The sequence below is a fragment of the Gopherus flavomarginatus genome, chromosome 14 (genome assembly GCF_025201925.1).
Source record: "Gopherus flavomarginatus isolate rGopFla2 chromosome 14, rGopFla2.mat.asm, whole genome shotgun sequence".
Lineage (NCBI taxonomy): Eukaryota > Metazoa > Chordata > Testudines > Testudinidae > Gopherus > Gopherus flavomarginatus.
The window spans coordinates 26,201,160-26,224,440 of NC_066630.1; the positions used below are offsets into that span (position 1 = coordinate 26,201,160).

Sequence of the window (23,281 nt, forward strand, 5' to 3'; positions counted from 1 at the left end):
GAACATGACCAGAACAAGGACCATCCCCAGCCAAGGTAACTCAGCTGTAGAAAGCATAGGAGGACAAGTTTCCTGTTATTTCTCCCAGGGTAGGGATTGCAATGATTCTTGGCCATAAATGGGGAGAGGGAAAGAGGTCCCAGCTCCTGTAGCATGCATTCAAGGTGCTACTCTGCACCCCACCCCCATGTGTATTTGGCTTTGCACCTTTGGCATGCCATTAGTCCAAACAAATGCTCTAATTCCTGGGTTGTTGTTTTTTTTTTTTAAATAAATATCCCTAAAAGTCTCAAAGCAAGGTTGACATTTCTGTAATACAGTATCCCATGAATGCCGTGTTTGGGCAATGTAAAAAATAAAAATAAACCAGGAAGTTTAATACCTTATCTTAATATAAAAAAAGTAATTGCAACTAAAAATCAAAGTAACAACCCCCTAAAACAGTGGTTCTCAAACTTTTATACTGGTGACACCTTTCAAGTAGCAAGCCTCTGAGTGAAACACCACTTTATATATTTAAAACCATTATAAATGCTGGATGCAAAGCAGGGTTTTGGGTGGAGGCTGACAGTTTGTGACCCCTGACTTAAGATAAAATGTCATTTATTTTTAAAGTAGGTTATTACATGGATCAGGAATACTTAAATCATAGTTCTGACTCACCAAATAAAGAGACTTCCACTAACTTTAAAACAACAAAAGCTTTTATGGATTCCGTTACAAGATCTGAGAAGGTATTAGAATCAACCAAACATACAACTATCATCTCCTCAGTTCCAGCCATATCATCACATAGAACTTTCAATATCTAAGGAAGTGACCATTTCTTAAAACACAGAAAACAAAAACATCCTACTAATTCATTTTAGGCAAGCCTCAAATCTATGTATTTTAATAGGAGTTAATCTACTACTCAAACCAAAGTCTGGATGTAAAAGTAGTCCACACTATTTATAAACAGCCTCTGAAAGACTTAGAATTGAAATGCAAGGTTTCAGTAAAGAGAAACAACAAATTTAAATAAAGAGTCTTAATTTCAAACCTACCAGCCACAAGGTTGTAACTGCTGTAGCCAAACATCTCATAGCATAGCAAAAACAAAGTCTGGGTAAATGTAGGTAAGATTAAATAGGCTGCATGTAGAAAATTGACACAGCAAGTATTCAACTAGAGATCAAAGTGTAACAGTAAATTAAAGAAATGAGATGCCAGTATATTTAAGTTTTTATCCTCTTGAACAATGCAACATCAATTTTTAAGAAAAAGTTGCTGAAGCTTACTTTTGTAACTATATAAAATGAACTTTTTCTGCACTGGCCTGTCTATAAAACTGGTTCACATTCCTTACCTGTATGACTACTTACCCTGTCAGGCTAAAATGTGTAATCACTGCACCAAAAACAATTCAATGAGTTGTCTTAACAGATCAGTTTCTGACAAGAAAGTTAGACAATATATAGTAAATAAATTATATTTTAATGTTATACAAAAAGTAGCTAATGTTCATCCTATTTCTCCCAACAGCAAATTTGGCGAAGATACTTTTAAAGCAGTTTGAAATTTAATAGTTCTTCTTTACATTAACCATCTCAGTGCTGCATACGGACATACATTCAAGGTGAATTTCTCAAACTTGCAAGCAACCTGCAAAAAGGCCCCAATATACCACTTATGCCTTTAAATGCAAGAGAAGTGCATGAATCCTTGGATGTATGCTGTTCATCATATCACTAACATGGTGGGATGACATACAAGATTAGTATGACTAAGGAAAATAGAATTGGTTCTCTCTAGTAATAGACAAAGGATACCAGAACAAGCAACGTTGAGTTAAAATATTAAATTAGTAAAATATTGTGCTAAAGCAAAAAACAAGAGTTTCGTTTGCCAGGTATTCTTTTAATGACAAAATTAAAAAAGACCAAAAACATCGTATTCTGAGACTGCCTTTTTTTTTTAAATGGTCTGTTTTTATAGTTACAAATACTGCATAAGACAATGCCTTCTTGTACTGCAAAACCAAATACAAGCATGAGTTTGTGTCTGAAGTTTCTAAATTTAAAAAGTGTGCCTGAATTTTCAGTTTTTTTAATTAGGATGTTACCCAATAACTCCTCACTTTTGTTTGAAGGTATAACAAAGTACATCATCATCTAGGCCTGTTTCTAAAAGAAGCTGTTTTTCTGATAATTCTTCCAATGTAATTGCTCCTTTAGAGTTGAATACATTCACAAAATAGCTGAATTAAGAACAGTATCACCAATGAATGGACTATTGGGAAGAGACTAATTTACCAAATGTACAGAAGTATAAGTTTTACCATAAGCAATTATGCATATCAAAAGATGACACCTGCAATTAATTTTTAAAAGGTACAAAAAGGAGGAAAACTTGAATTACAGAAAAGAAAGTCATATTTATTTAATGAAAAACTAGAAGTTAATAAAAATTAGCAAATACACAAAAAATATACACAAACAGCAGCAATACTATGTAGTGACTTAAGGGGAAAAAGCAGCGGCAAGAGACCAGACTGCTCAACATGGCTTGTCAGTCAAAGGGAAAAAAACAAAAAAAACAACAGTATCATTTTCAACAGTACAATCAATCTACAAACAAGTTTTTAGAACTATTTTACAACATTTCCTGTAGAATCAATTCTTAATACAAAAGATGCCCATTTTGGGTGTATATATATTTTCAGTGGTTTACTGTTGACTTATTTTAAATATATTAGTGTTACTACATGCAACTGCTTCCTGTAATTTAACAGCCTTTCCTTTTATTTACCTTCATATACGTCTAGCCTCCCTCTACCAAATAGTTTGTGTCTGGCAGTCAAAGATGGTTACCCTAGTTTCTGCGAAATTAAATGCAACTGTTTTAAACACTGGCCTGAAAATGTTTGCTTGCCATTTCAACACATTGAAATAGTTACATTGATGCCTAAATTGCCATTTTCTGCAAAGAGCTGTGCAATGCTGGTGTCAAAGACTAGACAGTCACTATTCATAATGGCTGTTGCAATTCCCTCATGAATAGATCGAGGAGTTGCTTCCCAAGTCAATCGCCGCCTATGACCATTAAGCTCAAGTCGATAAGCAAAATTTTCTGCTTGCTTGCGTGTTCCTATCAGCTGTACAATAGCAAAGAACTGCTGGTGACCATCATATTTTTCCTGTTTCTCCAAGACTAACATGAAATGAAAGCCAAAACAAGACTGCATCATAACCCAGTCAACAGCACCAGGAAGATTAATGTCTGTAGCAAGGAAAACTATATCTTCTCCCTGTAGTGTTGTTATTGACTTATGCTGATGCATCAAATGTGGCATTACAGCATCCAGCGAACCTTGCCATTTACATGAAGCACCAGGACATGGACATGAATAAGGCCTAAACTCACACAGCTCTTCATGGTCTGCTTTTTCTGTGTGTGGCAAAGTTATCTCACATCCAGAAGAGGCGTATTTACATGGGAACAGTACAGAATTTGCAACTTTTTCCATAGCCAAGTTACGAATGGAACCCAGTGGGCCTCGGCAAGTTGGACAGCATGTAAGCTTGGGGCGACAGTTGCTACAAACAAGATGGCCACTCTGACACTGAAGAATAGGTGGCAGCACATAGTCAAAACACACAGGACACTCAAAAAGACTTGCCAAGTCATTGTTGGACGCTGTAGTGCCAGTCAGAGCAGGCACCCTCTGTGATGGTGTACACTTTGAAGTACCTGTAGGTAGTGCTGTAGCAGTCTGACGGCTCATTTCTGTAATGAAGGAAGAACAGAGTTAGTATATGAGAGAATGTGTCAGTACACAGTCTTTTCCATGTAGTTGTTGATTTAACAACAAATTTTTGAGAAAAAAATTTGACATACCATTTAATACATTATATATTTCACAAACATGATACTCATTAAATGTGAAGAGTGTGGCTACAGTGCATGTGAGTGAAGCTGGAAAGGATATAAAATACTTGCATGCTGGCCAACTTTACAAAAAGTTGAGATCAAGGAACACAGAAATTCTGTTAAATTTTCTAATTTAATATTGAGAATGGATGTCTGTTTGCTTGGAGAGAGAGAGAAAGGAAGTAAAGGCACTCCTGAAGAACAGGTGTTTGGTGTGTATACGTATATTGGATATATAGAACAAGTGACTATATCACACCCTAGATGACAAGAAAATAAAGGGTTCTAACCATAAGCATGCTTCTATAACAACCATCCTACTAATGACAGTAATGCTATATTTTCAAAGTCCTCAGAGTTAGCAAATAAGAAACTAGCCATTTGCTGTGAAAAGCAAAGTCTCAAAAAAAAACAAAAACAACCCACACCTTGCTATTCAAAACTTTCTGCCATTTATTCTGCTTACTGGACGTGTAGAAAAATCCTGATGTTAAGGTATGAGTATGTAGATGGGAGTGAGGCACTGGCTGGAAAATGAGCTCTTTTGATTTTCTTTTTTCCTCCCCTCCCTGATGCTAAGGTGAAAGGAGACCCTAACTTTTCCAAAGAAAACAATACTCTTTTCTTTCCATTTCCCTGCTGTTTAGAATGTTCTGGTCTTTAGGGCAGGTTGTTTCAGTAGGCTGAGGTGGAAAGTCATTCAGAAAGTGAAGAGGTTCTTTTGCTGTATTTGCCAGACTATTATTAGTAAGAAAAAATATCCAACAAACTAAAGTCTGGAGTGGACCTTTGTTTCTTTCTTGAGGTATACACTGAAACACTTGTGGCAACTTATAAGAATTGTATATTAAAAGTCACGTTCAGTGAAAGTTGCCATTTTGCTATACTTTTTCATTTCAGAAAATACAACCCTAGTGGCTAGGCATTTGGGAAGACAAACTATAGTTTTTTCTCCAAGAAAAACTAAAATATTCAGCAGATGTGTTAGTAAAAGATATGCTTCCCTACATATTCAGAATAGATCCTTCAGCCAGGAAGGCAATAACGCCTTTCATCTGTGAGACAGTTTCAATATTTCGTTTACCAAACCAGAAAAAAAAAAAATTAATTCATTTGACTTTTAAATTTTTTCTTTGGGGTTATCTTGTACACTTTTCTTAAATTTTTTAGCTATTCAGTTATGTTTCTAATAGCTATCTTCAGAGACCTGAAACACCTTCATGAGGAGGACATAACACCACATATCAAAGAGTCAACAAACTGCAACTCTAAATTATAAGACACATGCATACATATGGAAGTAGCCAATAGTGTTTGTGAAAAAACTAGCCTTGTCTAGTCTCCTGTGCCTCTGGAAGGGAAGGGGAAAAGAATACGAGAATCACCATCTAACCACTGGGCCCCACTCCCCCATAAACTGTCAACTACTTGAAGTGCTTCCCTTTCCAGGGTCAGTTCTCCCTGCTTCTCCCAACCCTGCCCAAGAACCTAGAGACAGACCTTATCCCCTTTCCCACTTTTACTTTTAGAAAGGGATACCTACAATAAAAAGCAGTGAGCGCCTCATTTATCACCATACCCACCCACAACTGTGGAATTGCTCCCAACTGGGACCAGAGATCCAGACTGATCATAGAGGCACCTATTTTTTCTAGATGCACACTCTCAGGACAGAACAAGACAAGGGAAATCGGTAATTCCTATGGGTGTGCATCTCAGGACTAGTTCATTTCAAACTAATCACTTATTTATGGGTCATTTCTACTGTGACAGGACATTCCAATTTCCTTCTAAAAAGCATCTCTGGCCAAGCCAGAGCTTTGAACATTTTTTCATCTGAGACCAGTCCTTTGTTCCATTTATTTTATGAGGTTCACGTGAAACTGGCAGTGACATATTGTATCAGCCTAGAACACAGCATTCAGCATTGTGCCGTTTGAGTGCCATAGGCACAGACCTGACCATGTACCTGTTTAGAGCCCAAAGACTTTACTATGCCAGATTATGCTGCTAGTGTGTTGAGGTATATGACTGTGTGCAATCCATGATTGGTTCCCCAGTCACAGAACATAGGTTGAGCCAAACTAGAGTCTACCATTATAGTCCTCCAGGTTTTTAACAGGGGGCACTAAGGCCCTAAATTGATTCCTGTAGCTACCTGACAGCAATACTTGCGTAACTGGACTGCTGCTTTCCTGCTATGAGGCACTCCTATTTAAAGCAGGGGGAGGGGGAGAGGGCAGCGCAGGGAGAGAGAAGATCTCTGTCACAATCCAGTCTAGTCCTGCAAGACCTCTCTCTCTCTAAACAGACAGTACTCTGTTGTAAGGGATCCAACTGCCAAATCCTATGGGATGCTAAGCTCCCAGAGTTTGGGTAATTCCTAATCACTACTACTAGCTCTGGGACACCCAAGAGCACTCCTCAGATGCAGACCCCATGTCTGACATTCTTGGCTGTAGAGACCCCAGAATGCAGCCACCTCAGACCCTGAAACCGGAGCCCTGGCCCTCCTGATCTCCATCACCCTTCCCAGTTGATTAGATCCATTCCATCCAGAGGCCATCAGGCTGAGTGCACTCTGGTTTCCCTAGTTATACCCTTTAGGGATCAACACATAATGTTTGGAAAGGAACTTCCTAATACACACATTAACTCTTCTGCTTTTAAAAAACTGTTAGATCTACAGAAAAAACAACAAAGGTCTGTCCTCTCTCTGTTTCCTCACCAGTCCTAGGAATCTTTTGGGTCATGGTCTGTCGAAGTTCAGGCTAGGTGGAGATTTCCTTGTCTTCCTACAGCAAGAACCTCTTGCTGCTGCTGTTGGTTTGTCCCCATGCACACACAACCCCTCCTCATAAACACAGTCTTGGTCATGAACCCCAGTGTAGGGTCCCATGCTGAGTTCATGTGCAGAACACCATTGTTTCTTAGGGGTGAGCAGTGGATAAAAGTTATTAGCAAGTCCATAAATCATTAGGAGCAGTCTAGATTATGCTTCCTTTGTTAGACCTACAAAAGGTGTGAAAACATCTCTAAACAGGCCAAGCACAGTGGTTCTCAAACTTCTGTTCTCAAACCCCTTTCACACAGCAAGCCTCTGAGTGCGACCTCATCCCCTTATGAATTAAAAACACTTTTTTATATATTTAGCACCATAATAAATGCTGAAGGCAACATGGGGTTTGGGGTGGAGGCTGATAACTCGTGACCCCAACCCCCAGTTTGAGGACCCCGGGCTAGCATATATCAGTTCAAACTGGTCCTCAGCACAGGACACAAAGTTTGATACATAATGGGGGTTCATCCCACCCTGCAAGTTACAATTAGAGTTCATCAAATTAAATGGAATTGGTAAATTTTCACAGGCAGATTCCCCATCACACTCTCCACACATGGTTTTAATCACTCTCTCAGAACAAGATGACATCCATCAGAACAAATACAGTCTTTCAAACAGCCAACTGCCCTTCACAGAGCCAGCTAGAGTAACAGGCTGATTAAGGACTGGTCCCTGCATGCAGACTATAGCCCCATGTCCCAGGCAGCGAAGCCAAAAGCCGTCCAAAGCCCCTTTTTTTCTCCATCCTCATCACCATGGAAAAAGCAGGAAACAGTAGTGATACAAAATAATGGAGAAACAGGAGAAGTTCAAGTTTATTTTCCTAAGCTTACTGTTTAAAGCTTACTTTTTTGGTCATACCTACATTTTATGCTAACCTGCTACATTTTTTCCACCAAAAGCAAGGAAGCAAGCAAACAGATAACTGGAAAACAGTCAACAGTTATGTAGAGAAAATTGAAAAAAAATTGTTTAAAGCTTCTTTTTCAGTTACAGAAACCTTACTACAACTGTCAGGATGGCAAACTGGTGTCAGGTGAAAATATATGTAACACTTGCTATTTTGGGTGCTATCTCATACATAAGATCCCACACCAGTCCTTTCTCACTGTGGAGGTGGGGAGCTGGTCTTTAAGCAACACTGAGAAACTAAGGTACTCAGTGAGTCACCACCAAAAATATTATTGCATCTGATTTAACAAAAAATTTATCTTAAAACATTTTACAAGGTTTAAATAATAGCAGAAGAACAGAAGTACAGAAAAGGGGGGAAATATTCTAAGATTTTTTAATTCGGCATCAAGAAAAAATGTTCCATCGTTGAACCAAACGCTGAACCAGCGTTATCAATCTGTTGGAAAAACAAACCTAAAGTTATTCCCAAAACTGCAGAGCAGGAAAACTTTTTTTTTGCAAATCCTGAACCTACTGGAGACTCTCAAATCCCAGACGGCAGCCTTAACATGGTGCACCTAATAAGTTGTAGCACAGAAGGTTTAAAAAATACCTTTTCTCCTGCTGGTTTTACTTCCTGGCAAACATGATGTAAACAGGGCTCCCCCCTTCCACGAATACAGAAAGCTCAAGGCAGATTTCCCCGTCATGAGGATTGGAACAGCTCATTACGTTTCCCCATAGAAACAAAAACAACTCATAACAGAGGCCCCACCTGGTAACATGAGGCTTGAGGACAGACAGACCTGGAACTATACCAGAGAGGAGCTACTTTCATGCGAGGGAATCACACAAACGGGGCACAAAAACCTGCAGCGCAGTAAGCAGAAACCTAGCCAACTCCCCCACAAGTGAAGTTTCTTCAATAATCCACAGCGGGATATGAGGGAGAAGGAAACAGCTTTGTCCGATCTGTCACACATACAAGAATCTTCAGAAAGTCTCCCTAAAATGGTTTCCCAAACTCTTCCGGCTGCTGCCCAGCAAAGGAAGCTCTGCTGCTGCTGCAAACGCCTTCCCTTCCCTCGGCTGCTGAGTTACGGAGCGCCCATGAGAAGGATCTGGCTGCGGACACGCTGCCACCAGCTCTGCGCAGCTCCAGCCGGGCAGAGAAGAGGGGGCTGCAAAGCCAGAGTAACAGGCAGAAAGGAGAACTCCTGAGTCCCGTACGTTGTCTCCTGTGGAAAAGCCATTTGCTGCCAAAAGGTCGGCCGTCTCCCTGCTCTGTTCGAGCTCCTCCTAGCACCCGCCTGGGCTCACAGAAAAAGGAGGCGGCAGAGAAAGCAGACGGCAGCTCCTGCGTGCTGCCTTCCCACCCCCAGGCCCGGGGAGCCATCCAGGCACATCAACCTCATGTGATCAACCGAACGCGCTGTGCAGTCACCAAAACACAAACATTCAGGGAAAGAATGGGTGGGGCCCCTACGTACAATGCGCTGGAAACCCCCGGTCGCAGCTAGTTTTAGAAGCTACTTCAACTGCCTAGCATACAATTGCTGAATTTTAAGCGATTAAGCTGTTTCCAACAGCTGACAACTTAATGTCTTGTTTTTCCTGTATGTGACTGTATTACTACTGAATAGCTAACAAGCTTATTATACAGCACTCCAGTCTCAACTTTGTATGCCTATGTAACAATTACATTCAATCTAATCTATCCACTTTTAAAAATTGATTAAAAAGTTAAAGCATGTAAAACAAGACATCAGTGAGACATGCAAGTAAATCTTGTGCCACACAAGCCAGCAAACATTAGTTTTACTGTTTTGCTTCTGACACTTGGGTGGTAACTATTTGTATACCTGTTAAGACTTCCTACATAAAGGCTGTTCCAGAGGACAGATGAGCACAAGCAAGAGTACAGAAACAGGTCTGAGGTAAGATGGGAAGACTCCATGGGAGCTGAGAACTAGAGGAGTTTTTAAGCTTGATCTTGATACAAGTGGAAAAATCAAGTTGAATATTGCATATACTGGACTCTGGAAAGCTGGGACGGGGGATTATAGGAAAAGGAAGTGAAACAGCAGTGGTGAGGGCACACAGGCACATTTTAACACATACACATATATTAGAAGATGAACACAGTAATAGTCTGTAAACTTAAGACTGCCAGGAGGAAATAGAGGTTGCCTGCAAAAGGAAAAATATATTGAATATGAGCTTCTGTAATGTATAAAGGTGGTCAGGAAAGTTTTTTCTTAAAAAGTGTTTTCTCACTACATTAAAAATTCAGGCCTTGTCCACCATGTTTTCTTCCTGGAAGACTATGGACAACTGTATGAGCATTTTAATACTGCAGCAACTATCTCAGTTCAGGACAACTGTACCTGTATTTGATCTAAAAAGTGCACCCAATCTCAGGCTTCCAGCTGTTGCCTCTTTCCAGTAGAGACCCATAATGGGTCTCACTTCCTTCTGACCAAGGTATGTCCAGGCTGAATCATTCCCTTCCTTCACTGTGTATTTTCTAGCAAAGACAGTCTCCTAAACAGGTGTGCTTTCTCTTCAGATACTGATAAAAGTGATTGTCAACAGCTGTAAATTACCACATAGCACTTCCTATGCAAACCAACCTTGTTTTTAAAAGGTAAAAACCATTGCAGAGGGGGGAAAAAAAATAAAAAGAATCTACATGCATGCTCATATAGCTTACTAGGACTACCCCTGACAGAGATTCTGGCAGGCCTAGTCCTTAGCCCAGGCCTGCACAACTCGTAAAGTGGCAAGGGCCATATTACTCCACAGAAAACAGCTGAGGGCCAAACCCCACCGGCCCTGCTGACCACCCCTCCCCCTGGGCCACCATGCCCCCCCAAAACAACACACACACCCCACCACCGCCCAGCCCCCCGAAATACTCCCCCCCCCAGCACCGCCCACCCTGCGGAAACAAACCCTCCTTCCCCAGCGCTGCCCCACTGAAACAGTGGTATTGAACCTTGGTAATGTGTTACAGCGGGCCCCTAAGGTAGTATAATTAAGGTAAAAAAAAATGTCTTTTTGCTTGAAGTAGAATAAGATCTCCCTCCCCCCACTTTGTAATCAATTCCTCTGTTGAATGAATGAGGTGTGCCCCCTCCCTCACCCACCGCTTGCCTACTCACCCCCCCCCCCGCACTGCACAGTGAGCCCATGTGGGCCACATGTTGTACAGGCCTGCCTTAACCCTACACCAAGGATTGGGACTTTCCAGGGACCAGGGTCCTGTCCATTTGTTGGATTAGGAAGAAAGCACTGAGTTAGTATTAAAACCAAGCTACTTATCCAAAAACCCTTTCTTTCTTGTATCCTGGAGAATCCAGCCTGAACTAGTATATTACTCCTAGGGTAATCTTGCACCACTGCACAAGTGCAGAACTCATGTGCCTAACAGATTTTCTTCTCTCCACAGAATATAGATTCTGCAGGCGAGGTGCTGCAGTTACACTTTTCACACACCAGGGGCTGCTGTGGCACCAGAAGAGAGGGCAGCAGTCAGTGGAGAGGGAAGGGGAAGAAGCTGTGTTCCTCACAGGTGAGGAGGCACGGCATGGACAGAGCAGGCACATGGGGCTGCTGGGGGCTGTCACAGGCTGGGGTTCAGAAGGGCTAGTGGTGGGGCAAACAGGGGTGCAGGCTCATGAGTTAGTGGGATAACAGCATTGAGCCAGGGGCTGCACAGGAGGAGGGCTGCAGGCACACAGGAACAGGGGGCAGATGTGCCTGACTGAATGTGAGAGGCTAAGGGTCAGTTAGGGTCTGCATGGAGGAGGCTCCCCAACGCCCTAACAATCCCCCTCCCCAAAACCCTGTTCCATACTTCTCCCACCCACACCCAACAGAACTCCAGGTTCACTCTCTGGAACCTTCCTTCTCCCTCCATTACCCATGACTCCTCTATGCCTTTACGCAGCTTATGAAGGGCGCGGGAAATAAGTTTCTGTATTACAGTTTAAATTAATTACTCAAAAGTTCTGTATTAATATGCCTAATAAGGAATCTATTTGTAAAAAAAAAAAAAATCCTGAATTTTTTTTTTGTGTATTGTTACAGACATACTTGCTGATGGGTATTTTGAAATAAATTACCAAAATAATTGAAACTGGAATGCTTATAGTGTGGTGTTTTGACAAACAGAATATGCAGAATTTTACAATATTGTGCACAAAATTTTTAACTTTCTGGCACAGAATTCCCCCAGTAATAGTATACGTATACCTTTCCAGAGAGTGGTTTCTCTGGAGATGCTACAGCAGGAGTGAATTTACCCAATCATCCACCACTGTTCCCATATTTACCCTTCCCAAGGAAATACATACAACTCCACAACACATACATAATTGCATTTTTAACGCAATGAACTCAAAAAATTCAATAAAGTTTAACTTAATTCAATCAAGTTCATTCAGGATATTGCAAGAAATTGACAGTCCATCATAACAACCAAGTGAAGCCTGATTAATAGTTTTTGTTAATACCTGGTTGAATAAAAGTAATTTCCTCTCTTAAACCCAACCAACAAGACAGTTGGAAAAAAGACAAAAGGTACAAGATCCTCTGCCCATTACACATACACACTCCTTAAATTAAGGGCTAAGGAAGTTCCCAATCTACCACCATGTTTCCCAAGGAGACAGCCAGCAGATGAGAAGGGCCTACACATGACAAAAAAACCCAAGCAGAATAAAATGCTTCTTTGTGGGCCTTTCCTCATACATCATAAAGCAGCACCCTCACAAATGGGTACATAAAACCATCATTTTTCCTTTTACCAGGTCAATTTTGTTTTTATTTTTGTTTTTTCTGTTTCATCATGTATACAATAGACTGAAGAGATATTTTTTCATCTCTCCTCCTTCCAAAGAAGTTTTTATTTTGAAAATATCAGCTCTGGTCTTGGTGTTGTACTTTTGTGTGTGGTCTGGAGGCCTAGGCTTTAAACTTGACCAGTTTAAACACATCGGAAAGATACTGTGCCTTGACTGGACTTCTCAAATGTGTTTGCTAACAAGCATTAGCATTATATCTTAAATCTTAGTCTATATAAGGCCTTAAAAAGCTTTCCAATTTTGTTAAAATAAATGGCTCAAGCTAACATGACTGAAAAGTATATACTTTGCCTGCTAAGACAAGGTCTAATGCTTTAGCTAAAGGAGCAGCCAGTGACGAATCTAACAAAAGTGTCTTTCATCCAGTGTTAGGCACTCAAGTTGAATCAGTGTTAATAAAATAGAGCTTTAAGTCTGACTAAAAATCCCTTCCTCTTCCAGTTCAATAATCACTCTTGATCCTTGCTATGTAACTTCACAGTTCTAAAGACCTGAATTTCTAATGGCAAAACAAACAGAAAAACAAACTTTGCAAAAAAACCAGGTATTCTTTGTACATCCTAAGGGGAAAAAAAGACCAATTTATTTTCCTTTGAAGTCTACTTTTAAGGGCTGATGAATGCCAATATTGTAGAGTGGCCACAAATGAAAGAATGCTTCACTTAAGCATCATTAACAAATCACGGAAACTAAACTTTAAATGTGGAGGTAAAATGAAATGGAGAAGGGTAAGAAAAAGTAGGAAACTATTAGATTATCTGAAATATTTGAGTGTAAGGAAGGAGACATCAGAAACAGAGAAAGCTGTTAGAGGAGCAGATGCATGGTAACAGGGAGCTAGATATGCTTTCAGACCTACAGAGGTAGAATAAGATGGAGTATCCCCACTATACCAAAGGCTGGACTGAGGGTATGTCTACCCTTAAAATGCTATAGTGGCATAGCTGTGCCACTGTAGCAATATAATGTAGATACTACCTATGCCAACAAGAGGTGTTCTCCCATTGGCAGAGATAATCTGCAGTCTACATGGGGTTGGGTGTTAGATCTGTATACCTACATATCTCAGGGGTTTAGATCAATGAGAAGAAAAGTTTCATCTTAAGTCATCAATATTTCTTCAGTGGTAGGAAGAAAATTTAGGTGACTATAAAGCAATGTGGTGGGATTGCAATAAAATTGATAAAAGGGCAAATACATTGGGCAAAATAGTCTCAAGTTTCATAGGTTTGGGGGTTTTTTTTAAATGACTGCACACATAAGCTGCTTAACACCACACTTTTATATTGCATTTTATGCAGCCCAGATTTTTATTTCATGGTAAAAGACATCTCACAGGAAAGACATGCAGTGGAGAAGAAATACACACTCCAAAACATAACCCTGAAATGCAGTTACTTTTAACAACTTGCCCTTATTTCTGTCTTAACTGCAGAGGTCCCCAAACTGTGGGGTGCACCATCCTAGGGGGGGCATGAAAGAATGTCCGGAAGTGAGGTCATGTCCATGGAGGAAGCTTTACCCGGACCATCCCCGCCCCCAGCTCTGCTTCGATCCTGCCCCCAACCATGTCCCCAGCTCGGTGCAGCTGCACTTATGGCCCTGCATCAGTCGCCAGCCTCATCTGCTGGCCGCGGCTCCATTCCCAGCCCAAGGCAGAGGCTGGTGGTGAGGCCAAGGGCAGAGCCACACCTGGTTGCAGGCCCCCACCACAACCCAGCTCCTGGCTGTAGCCCCGCTCCTTGCCCCAGCCCCAGCCTCAGCTCGTTTACCTCTGTCTGTGCCTCCACCATAGAGCCACAGCCCCACTCCCATTCCCGTACAGACAGGGTTGGGGTGTGTGTGTGCGACCCTCAAAAGTCTGGGGACCTCTGCTTTACTGAAATGGTGTAAAATTAGAGGGATAATGTCAAAATAAATCAATTGTAAAAACTACATTAAGGGACACTGTCAACTTCAATTTTGCCCAAAGATTAAGTTTTATAAAAAAAGTTCTAAAACCTAAGTCAATAGAAGCATTTCCATGAGCGTCTTCCATTCTGTTATAAAAGTTCTTAAACATTCCTCCAGTTCCGAAAGTCTATCACTAAAAGCCTGAAAAAAAAATCTGTCTCTGATAGAAGAAATGCAAATAGTAAGTGAAACAGCATAAACAGTGAAAGCATTTGATTTTTTAATGTCACACTTTTAATAATCTAATGCATTGTTACTACTAAATTTATCAGTTTCCAGCACATTAAATTGACAATCTTTAAAGCTATTTTAATCACAGAAAGTCAGGAAATGCAAAAAAGTTAAGTGTCCAAATGCAACATTAACTCACTCCCCACTGCACATCTGATTTATAAAAAGCAGTAATAAATTAAAGATTCAAGTTTAACAAGAAACACGCACATACAAACCAGAAAAACAAATATTACATATATGACAGATGGCAGTTAACATTTTTGCTTGGTGTCAAGTATCAGAGGGGTAGCCGTGTTAGTCTGGATCTGTAAAAAGCAGCAAAGAGTCCTGTGGCACCTTATAGACTAACAGAGGTACTGGAGCATAAACTTTCATGGGTGAATACTTACTTTGTCAGACACTTGCTCCAATAAATACTTCTGTTAGTCTACAAGGTACCACAGGACTCTTGCCATTTTTGCTTAATCATTCCTGATTTAGGGTTGTTAGCCCAAACTGCAGAGAGGAAATTACTTACCTGCAGGTCTGTTTCTTTGAACCATCACCAGACTCCACTGTTTTTTTATCTCATGCCTCTACCATGAATCGTGGGAAATTCTTTCAGCTTTTACAATTTTTGGTGCTCTGAGGTATCTTGGAAGGCTGGCTCCAGGGTGCTGCTATATAGAAAGCAAAACAACCTTGGGCCCTCAGAGGCTCCAGAATATTCCAGCCAGCTCCTGTCTGAGAGCAGGAAGTGAGAGTTGCTCTAACTCTAATTAAATATATAGCATTTTTAAAAGATGCCAATTTCTTTCCACTTGTTGGTTTTCATTTTCTTCTTTGAACCTGAGTCAACTACTCCAAAAAGAATGATCAAGCACCACAGTTAAAGGGTGGACCTAGACCCACAACCTCAAACAGCTTCTCAAATTCTGAGGGGAAGTAGGTCAGCAGATAAGCGGGAGTCCTGTTGGATATCATCAAAGAAGAATTACAGGTAAGCACATTTTCCTTCTTAAACTTAAAGCAGTGGTTCTCAAACTTTCCAGACTACTGTAGTCCTTTCAAGAGTCTGATTTGTCTTGCATACCCAAAGTTTCACCTCACTTAAAAACTACTTGCTTACAAAATCAGACATAAAACAAGTATCACAGCACACTATTACTGAAAAATTACTTACTTTCTCATTTTTGCCATATAATTATAAAATACATTGATTGGAATATAAATATTATACTTACATTTCAATATGACACTTGAGCCTGTTTTTCACTTGTGAGCCTTGTCTGAAGCCTGAGTCCCAGGTGGCAGGGCTGTAGCATGTAACTTAGCTTTGTGGGGCCTCCTGTGGCATGGTGTCTCCTGGGTAATTGCCCTGCTTGCCACTTCCAGTGCCAGCCCTGCACCTGCGATCTCTGGAAACCCATCCCATGACCCCACTGGGGGCTGCAACCCCCAGGATGAGAAACATTGATCTAGATGAGCTGAGTACCCCCTGAAGACCACTTCATACCCCCCAGGGGTATACATACACCTGGTTGAGAACCATTGCTTTAGAGACAGCACACAGAGTCCCAGTCCTGGACAACAAATAGCTTGAAGGATGTGTTAAGATATATTTAAGAAACAGAGACCACTGCACAATCTGACAATTGCATGCCGTTATATACGTGGTTTTACAAGCTACCCATTTTGAACATTAGCTATTCAAAACTAAGACATCCTGAAGTCACAAACTCCAACTGGTAGGGGACCTGGTTCCCTTCAAATCTGGAAGACTACTGTATTGAGCTGCTGATAAAGAATTCATAGTAGAAACTGAAGCCAAGATACTATGCCCTATAAAAGATTCAGCAAGAATCATACAGTAGTCTCTCTCATGCCTACACTGCATGGATCCACAAAATGGTCAGATTCAGCTTTGCCTGGGATGATATAAGCATTGATCAGACCCCTTTGATTGGCAACAGATTTACCTAGGTGTAGCTGGTTGAGGTAAATCCTAGGTTCCCTGTCTCACTGTAAAACCCACAATCTTCTTAGACCTACTTTATACTAGAAATGGTTTGCTAGTATACCTATACCCTAGGAGGGTTTGCAGGTAGACACAGATTACTTCATCAAAAGAGCGCTTTTTTTTTTTTAGTTGGTATCAGTTCCCCAAATAAATAAGCAATATGGACAAAGCACTTTTTTGTCGGTATAAGCTGCATCTACACTGGGCTTTTTGCCAGTATAGAAATGCAATTTAGAAACAAAAAATCAAATCCCACTCAACATTGCTGCTATATTGGCAAGAGCTTCTAGGATATACTTAGTCTAAGGCTGTCTCTACACTACACACCTTTTAGCGACAGGGCTGTGCCACTACAGCCGTGCTGCTAAAAGGCATGCAGTGTAGCCACCATTTATCTGCAGGAGAGAGCTCTCCCGCTGACAAAAAAAACTTTCACCCCCAACGAGCGGCAGTAGCTTTGTCAGCAGGTGCGTGCTCCTGCTGATAAAGTGCTGTTCCCACTGGTGCTTTTCATCGGCAAAACTTTTGTCATAGGCGTGTGTGTGGTTTTTTTCCACACCCTGAACAAGGAAAGTTTTCTTGTTCAACTTCCAGTGTAGACAAAGCCTTAGTGTTGACATGCCCTGAACAAATAGCTTAACTCAGCTGAGCTAAAATATCTGATACTTGCACTCTTTTTCTCTCATCACAATGAGTCATAATATCTTAAGAACTAGGGGAGTTTCCCCACATGACTCATTCTATGTGTACTGCATTTTTAATGTAACAAATTTGGTTCTTGCATTTTTTTTCCCTTTGCATTAAACACACACCTGCCACATTTTGCTTAATGTTAGCTTTTAAATAGTTCTAGTTATGCTTTGAAATGCACTCACCGAGCCCTGGTCTACACTAAAACTTATATAGGTATAACTATGTCACTCAGAGGCGTGAAAGACTTCCCACTGACAAATCTACTGCCTTTTGGAGAGAAGGAGTACCTACACTGACAGGAGAAGCTCTCCCATCAGCCTAAGCAGCATCTTCACTAAGTGCTGTAGTGGCACCGCTGTAAGTATAGACAAGCCCTGAGATGAATGAAATACAGAATGGGTAAGTTCTCACTTCTGCTGCTGCTGGTCTGACTGAAGGTATTCAACAATACTTGGTTTGATGGAAAAAGAATATCAATTTACATTATGAAGGGTATATCTTGGCAACACAAGTTTTACTTTTGTATCGTGAAAGCTTAGAATATGACAAAAATTTAAGTTACCTAGAGTCTGATTTTCAAAAGTGCTGAGCACACAACATTTCATATGAAGTCAATGAGAGATGTAGATGCTCAGCATCTCTGAAGATCAGGCCCTTAGAGAACTTTTTATGTATTTATTTATTGTTTTTGCACTCATACTTTTTCTTATCTGTGCTATCAGACAGCATTTTTGCTTCTCTCCTGCTTAAACTGGGAGACTACCGTGATATCATAAAAGGACTATTAGGTCCTACTAAAATAATTTAGCTTTTGTTTAGGTGTGTTTTTCAAACCACTTTAAATTATTTCCCTTCACAAATCATTTACACTCCTCACTGAGGACTATATTCTTGCCAACTTTCACTATTCATCTGTTTTTCCAATGGACTTGTTAGGCAAGCTAACATGCAAAAATAGGTATATGCCTGCCTGCCTCAGATGATTTGGTGGGGCCGGGGGGGGGGGGTTTAAGGAAAAACAAAACAAAACAAAAAAAAACAAAAACAAAAAAACCGATGACTTGTGAACAGAGATAAAGCACTGGAAATTTTCATGTTAAAGATGAATGTTTCAGAAAGTATCTGTATGAAAATTTTTTAAAGAAAACATTTCAATTTATATTTGGATATTTTTAAAACTCTGCTTGCAGGCTTAACTATTGGCCTTTAAAATGGGAAAAGCTAATCTCCCAGAATTATGCTGGTAGGTCTTCTCACAGCAGAAAAGTTCTAGTAACTGGATTTCATGAGTAGTGTTGGCTACAGCATATTTGATAGAGCATACACTGACTCGAGAGTATAACATCAGGGAATGTATGTGGGCTGCCATAATTATGCTGGCCTAGTTTTAAACTGTTTGGAAGGGGTTACAGTTCATGAGACACTGTCTTATTAACCAATCATATAATAAAAATCTAAGATCTATAGCAATTTTTAGTTATACTTCATTTATGAAATTTGTAGCTTTCCAACCCTCCAGGAAATTGCATTGTTTACTGCCCATAGTACATGCTAGCCATTAGTTATTTAAACATCTCAATGCTTCCTCATTATCACACAACACTAAAAGTCAATAGTAATCCAGAATAAATACTATAAAATGTTAACTAGAGCTAAAATAATGTTTCTGATTTGTTGAGCAGGTTTTGGAAGTACTGCCTTCCTCTTCACATCAGCTATCCTATTCTCCTTATTTTCATAAGAAATCCTAGCAGCCTGAAAAAACCACAGAGTTAAATTTTTCATCCAAAGACGAAGATGCATTCAACTGAGATTACTCCAGGGCCCTGTGTAGTCTGAAAATCTGAAGCCTCAGAAATTGACCCACCACCCTTCTCCCCTTACCACATAATTGTGCTCCAGAATCACTACTTTAATTTTTTTTACATTTTCTAACCTTCATGACTATGAAGAAAAGCTTGAAAATTTGAATAAAATATAAACCTAGGCAGTGTCACCAGGTCTCCAGACAGGCCAAACCAACAGTTAAGATGTATGAACTTCCCCGTTCATCTAAAGACATTAATGCCCAAACCTAGAGATAGCATGGACAGGCCATAAATTATAACTTGTAACCAAATGTGGGTGATTCTGTTCACCTCCTGGATAAAACCTGGTAATTAATGGATAACTATATACCAACCAGGTCAGCTATTTCATCCTGCCTTGGCTGACACATGGTTGTTTTCCAATAACTAGTGCAGCACACTTTTTTTTTCTGGGGGGTGGGGGAGTCATGTGGAGAAGACACCCTCATCATATTTGTGTAACTGGTTTGGCCAGTTGTCCTTTTTCCCAGCTCTCTATGCATGACATCATACTGCACTTTTGCTCTATGAGCTGCTGCTGTCACTCTGTGCATTTCCTCTGGGCTAGGGGTGGCCAACCTGAGCCTTAGAAGGAGCCAGAATTTACCAATGTACATTGCCAAAAAGCCACAGTAATATGTCAGGAGCCCCGCATCAGCTCTCCATCCCCCCTTATCTCCCACCCACCAGCACCATCACTCCCTCCCTCTACCTCCTGATCAGCTGTTTCGTGGCATGCAGGAGGCGAGGGGGGGGGGGCAGGGCCCGTGGCAGAGCCAGGAGTTGAGCAGCAAGCACCCCTCAGCGCACTGGAAAGTTGGCGCCTGTAGCTCCAGCCCCAGAGTTGGTGCCTATACAAGGAGCTGCATATTAACTTCCAAAGAGCCGCATTTGGCTCTGGAGCCAGTTTGGCCTCCCTGCTCTGAGAAATGCATCCTCTGCCAAGACATTATTACTTGCATAAACTTTTCAAAAATGCACTAACGCAACACAATTAGGTAGAATCGTAGGTGCAGATTCACAAAAGCTTTGGTTTGAACATAAACTGAAGAGTGTCACATGTAACCAGTTAAAGTGACCCTGTCTCTGATTATAAAATCATGATTAAATTTAGTGCTGACAGGACCTTAGGATATTAGCTATTATTAATAAAATTATTGGCATGTCCTTATCTCACAATTCCTCTCTTTCATCCATATTTCCAGATGTTCCAGAAGTCCAACTGCCTCCTTCCTAGTCACCAAAACCTCCAGCTTCCTTATCAACTTTTATATTAGATTGATAAAAAGTGCACCATACTGAAAACTGAAAATAAGGCAACAGCATAAGATAAATCAAATTAAACACGAACTACTGTACTGACTGCGTTATTGATTTTCAAATGCAACTAATAAGAAATTAATGTTTTAATTTAAAAGAAGCCAGAGTTTGTAGCATGTCACACCATAGTGCTGCAGAATCAAGCGACTTCACACTGCAGAATTAAGGTCTGGTTTGCTATAGAACCTTACATATAGAGGAGGCAACTCCAGTCTTGTACAGAAGAGTAAGCTTAGCAAAAGTTCATCAGACAGAAAGTCAGTCAGGTCTACTTATTAGAGCCAAATTTCAGTCAAATGACCCAGAACAACAAGTGTGGTGACTCTAGATTGCATATGCAAATTAGTTACAAAAACTTCTGAAAATCAGACTAACACATAAAATTAAAACAATCCCTATTCACTTTCAATAGTCATGGAATTATCCTGGCATATATTTCCTCCTTGTGACTGATATGCATCCCTCTTAGTTATTACAAAGTTCTACAAAAGTCATCAATTCTTGTCATTTCCAGAACATTTGCCAGAGAGCTATATGATCTCCTTACTCAAACCTTCTTAGCGTACAAAAGTTGGTTAAATATAAAAAAAATGGAGTTACTTAATGCAGTAGGAACCCACCATTGCCTTTTGCAATATAAAGACTGTATTGTGCCAATGAAAACCATCCATTTACTTGGACACAAGAAATGTATCAGTTCAGAAAGTCAGTGATTTTAAGAATATGGGATTTAGACAATTTTTCTGTGTTCTTCTTACACCATGTTTTCAGACACAAAGAGCTCAAAAATGCAAACTGATGAGTTTGCAGCATTCAGAGAGCTATGAACTTTTAATACCAACTCAGAAACACTACTGTGACTACTTAAAATCAGTTTTTAATTACAGTAACTCCTCACTTAACATCGCCCAGGTTAACGTTGTTTTGTTATTAGGTAGCTGACCTACTACGGAACATACTCCTTTAAAGTCCTGCAATGTTCCTTTATAATGTTGTTTGGTTCCCACAGCTTGGTGCTCCTGCCAGGGACCGGGTTGGCGCACCAGGGCTTGCCCGGTTCCACCCACCCAGCAAGCCACCACGCCCCAACCCTGCTCCGCAGCAGAAGCACCAGGCAGGCAGAACGGGGCAAGACCCCATGCCCCAACCCCACTACGCCCCTGCCTCAACCAAGCTTCACAATCATCATTGGTGAATACAGTATTAAATTGTTTTAAATGATTTACAATACTGTAAATGTATATAATATCTTTTGTGTGGCAAAAAAATTTTCCCTGGAACCTAACACCCCACCCTCCCCCACCCCAGTTACATTAATTCTTATGGGGAAATTGGATTTGCTTAACATCATTTTGCTTAAAGTTTCATTTTTCAAGAAGACAACTAAGATGTTAAGTGGAGTTACTGTATTTTATTATTAGCTATTTGACATGTAGCTAATGCACTTGAGCAGTGTAGCTGAACTCACCTATTGTACTACAATTATTAATTTGAAGGTAGGTTAAGCTAAACAGAAACAATGTACTCCTATTCAACAACAGGAGTGTCTACACATGGTACTGTTCAGGGATAGGTGTTTCTGAATAACTCCCAAAAGCAGACAAGCCCTAAAATTACTCTCTAAAGAACACATTCTACAAAAATAAAGCTAAAAACATAAAACTTGCTAATAAATGTTCAGATTTTTTTTAATTCAAAATGAGATGTTTGATACTGTTCTAACTAACTTTCAAAGAAATATTGATATAGAGCAATCAACTGCAAAGTATTGGATTTGTATGGTGGAGCTCATAAGACTCTGGGGTACCAAGAGACGACTTTTAAAAAAAATAGAATTTCATAACCAATGCTTATTCTCTGGGCTACCAGTGTTGGAGTGTGCCTAAGCTTCCAATCCAAGTTTCACAACACAAAAGATAAAAGGGAAACTGATTAAATGAAATATACCCAGTTAATCCTGGCAAATGTCCTACACCACATGATGCACAGTAAGTTGAAAGAAACCCAGTCACTAAAGGAAAATTCCCACCTAACCCCAGACATGGCAACTAGTCAGACACTGAATACGTGAGGAAGAACCAGCCTGCCAAGCACCTGAGACAGAGAATGCTTGATGCCATCTCAGAGCACCAGCTCAACCTTTCCAGTGTCCTATTTCCAGACAAGGCCTTCTCTGTTGCTTCAGAGAAAGGAAATCAAGAAAAATTTGCAATACATTGCAGAGGAAAAATCCCTTCCTGATCCCTATACGTGACTAGCTGAAGCCTTGAAACATGAACTTTGGGAACATAATACATAAATCAAAAGGGACCCTCTGGGCTGTCATGCCCTTCCTCCCACCATCACAAAAGAATATCTAAACAATCGTACTTGTATATTTGGCCATGCTTGCTCTCAAAATTAAGTTAAGTTGTTTGTCCTCATCTCCCACTAGGACTGAAGGCTGTTCCAGAATCTCTGTCCTCGGAAAGTTAGAAACCTACTTTTCAGCCTGAATTTGTGGCCAATTTATAGCCCTTTGTTCTTGTGCCAAGCTAAAGGACAAAAAGCTCTTCACCCTCCACCCCGATGTATTTATAGAGTAATTATATCCATTCTTAGCCCTCCTTTTTTTTTTTTTTGCTAGACTAAACAAACCAAGCTCTTCCAAGCTCCTCAGATAAGTCGTCCATTCCCCTAATCATTCTAATAGCTCTTCTCTGCACCTGTTCCAGTTTGA

The 23,281-nt window shown here is 40.4% G+C and overlaps 1 protein-coding gene across 11 annotated transcripts in view; it reads right to left on the minus strand.

Moving 5' to 3' along the window:
- Nucleotides 1–1,878: 1,878 nt before the first annotated feature.
- Nucleotides 1,879–23,281, minus strand: part of SIAH1 (siah E3 ubiquitin protein ligase 1) — a 38,645-nt gene continuing 17,242 nt past the window's right edge. For 5 of the 11 annotated variants that reach the window (XM_050923104.1, XM_050923101.1, XM_050923102.1 and 2 more), the window contains one exon: nucleotides 1,879–3,768. In XM_050923104.1, the coding sequence (XP_050779061.1) occupies nucleotides 2,918–3,766 (849 nt within the window). In that variant the 5' untranslated portion in view covers nucleotides 3,767–3,768 and the 3' untranslated portion in view covers nucleotides 1,879–2,917. Of the gene's footprint in view, nucleotides 3,769–6,640; nucleotides 8,106–8,261; nucleotides 9,174–23,281 lie in introns of those variants that run through there. The other 6 variants (XM_050923096.1, XM_050923098.1, XM_050923097.1 and 3 more) reach the window with 6 other exon arrangements.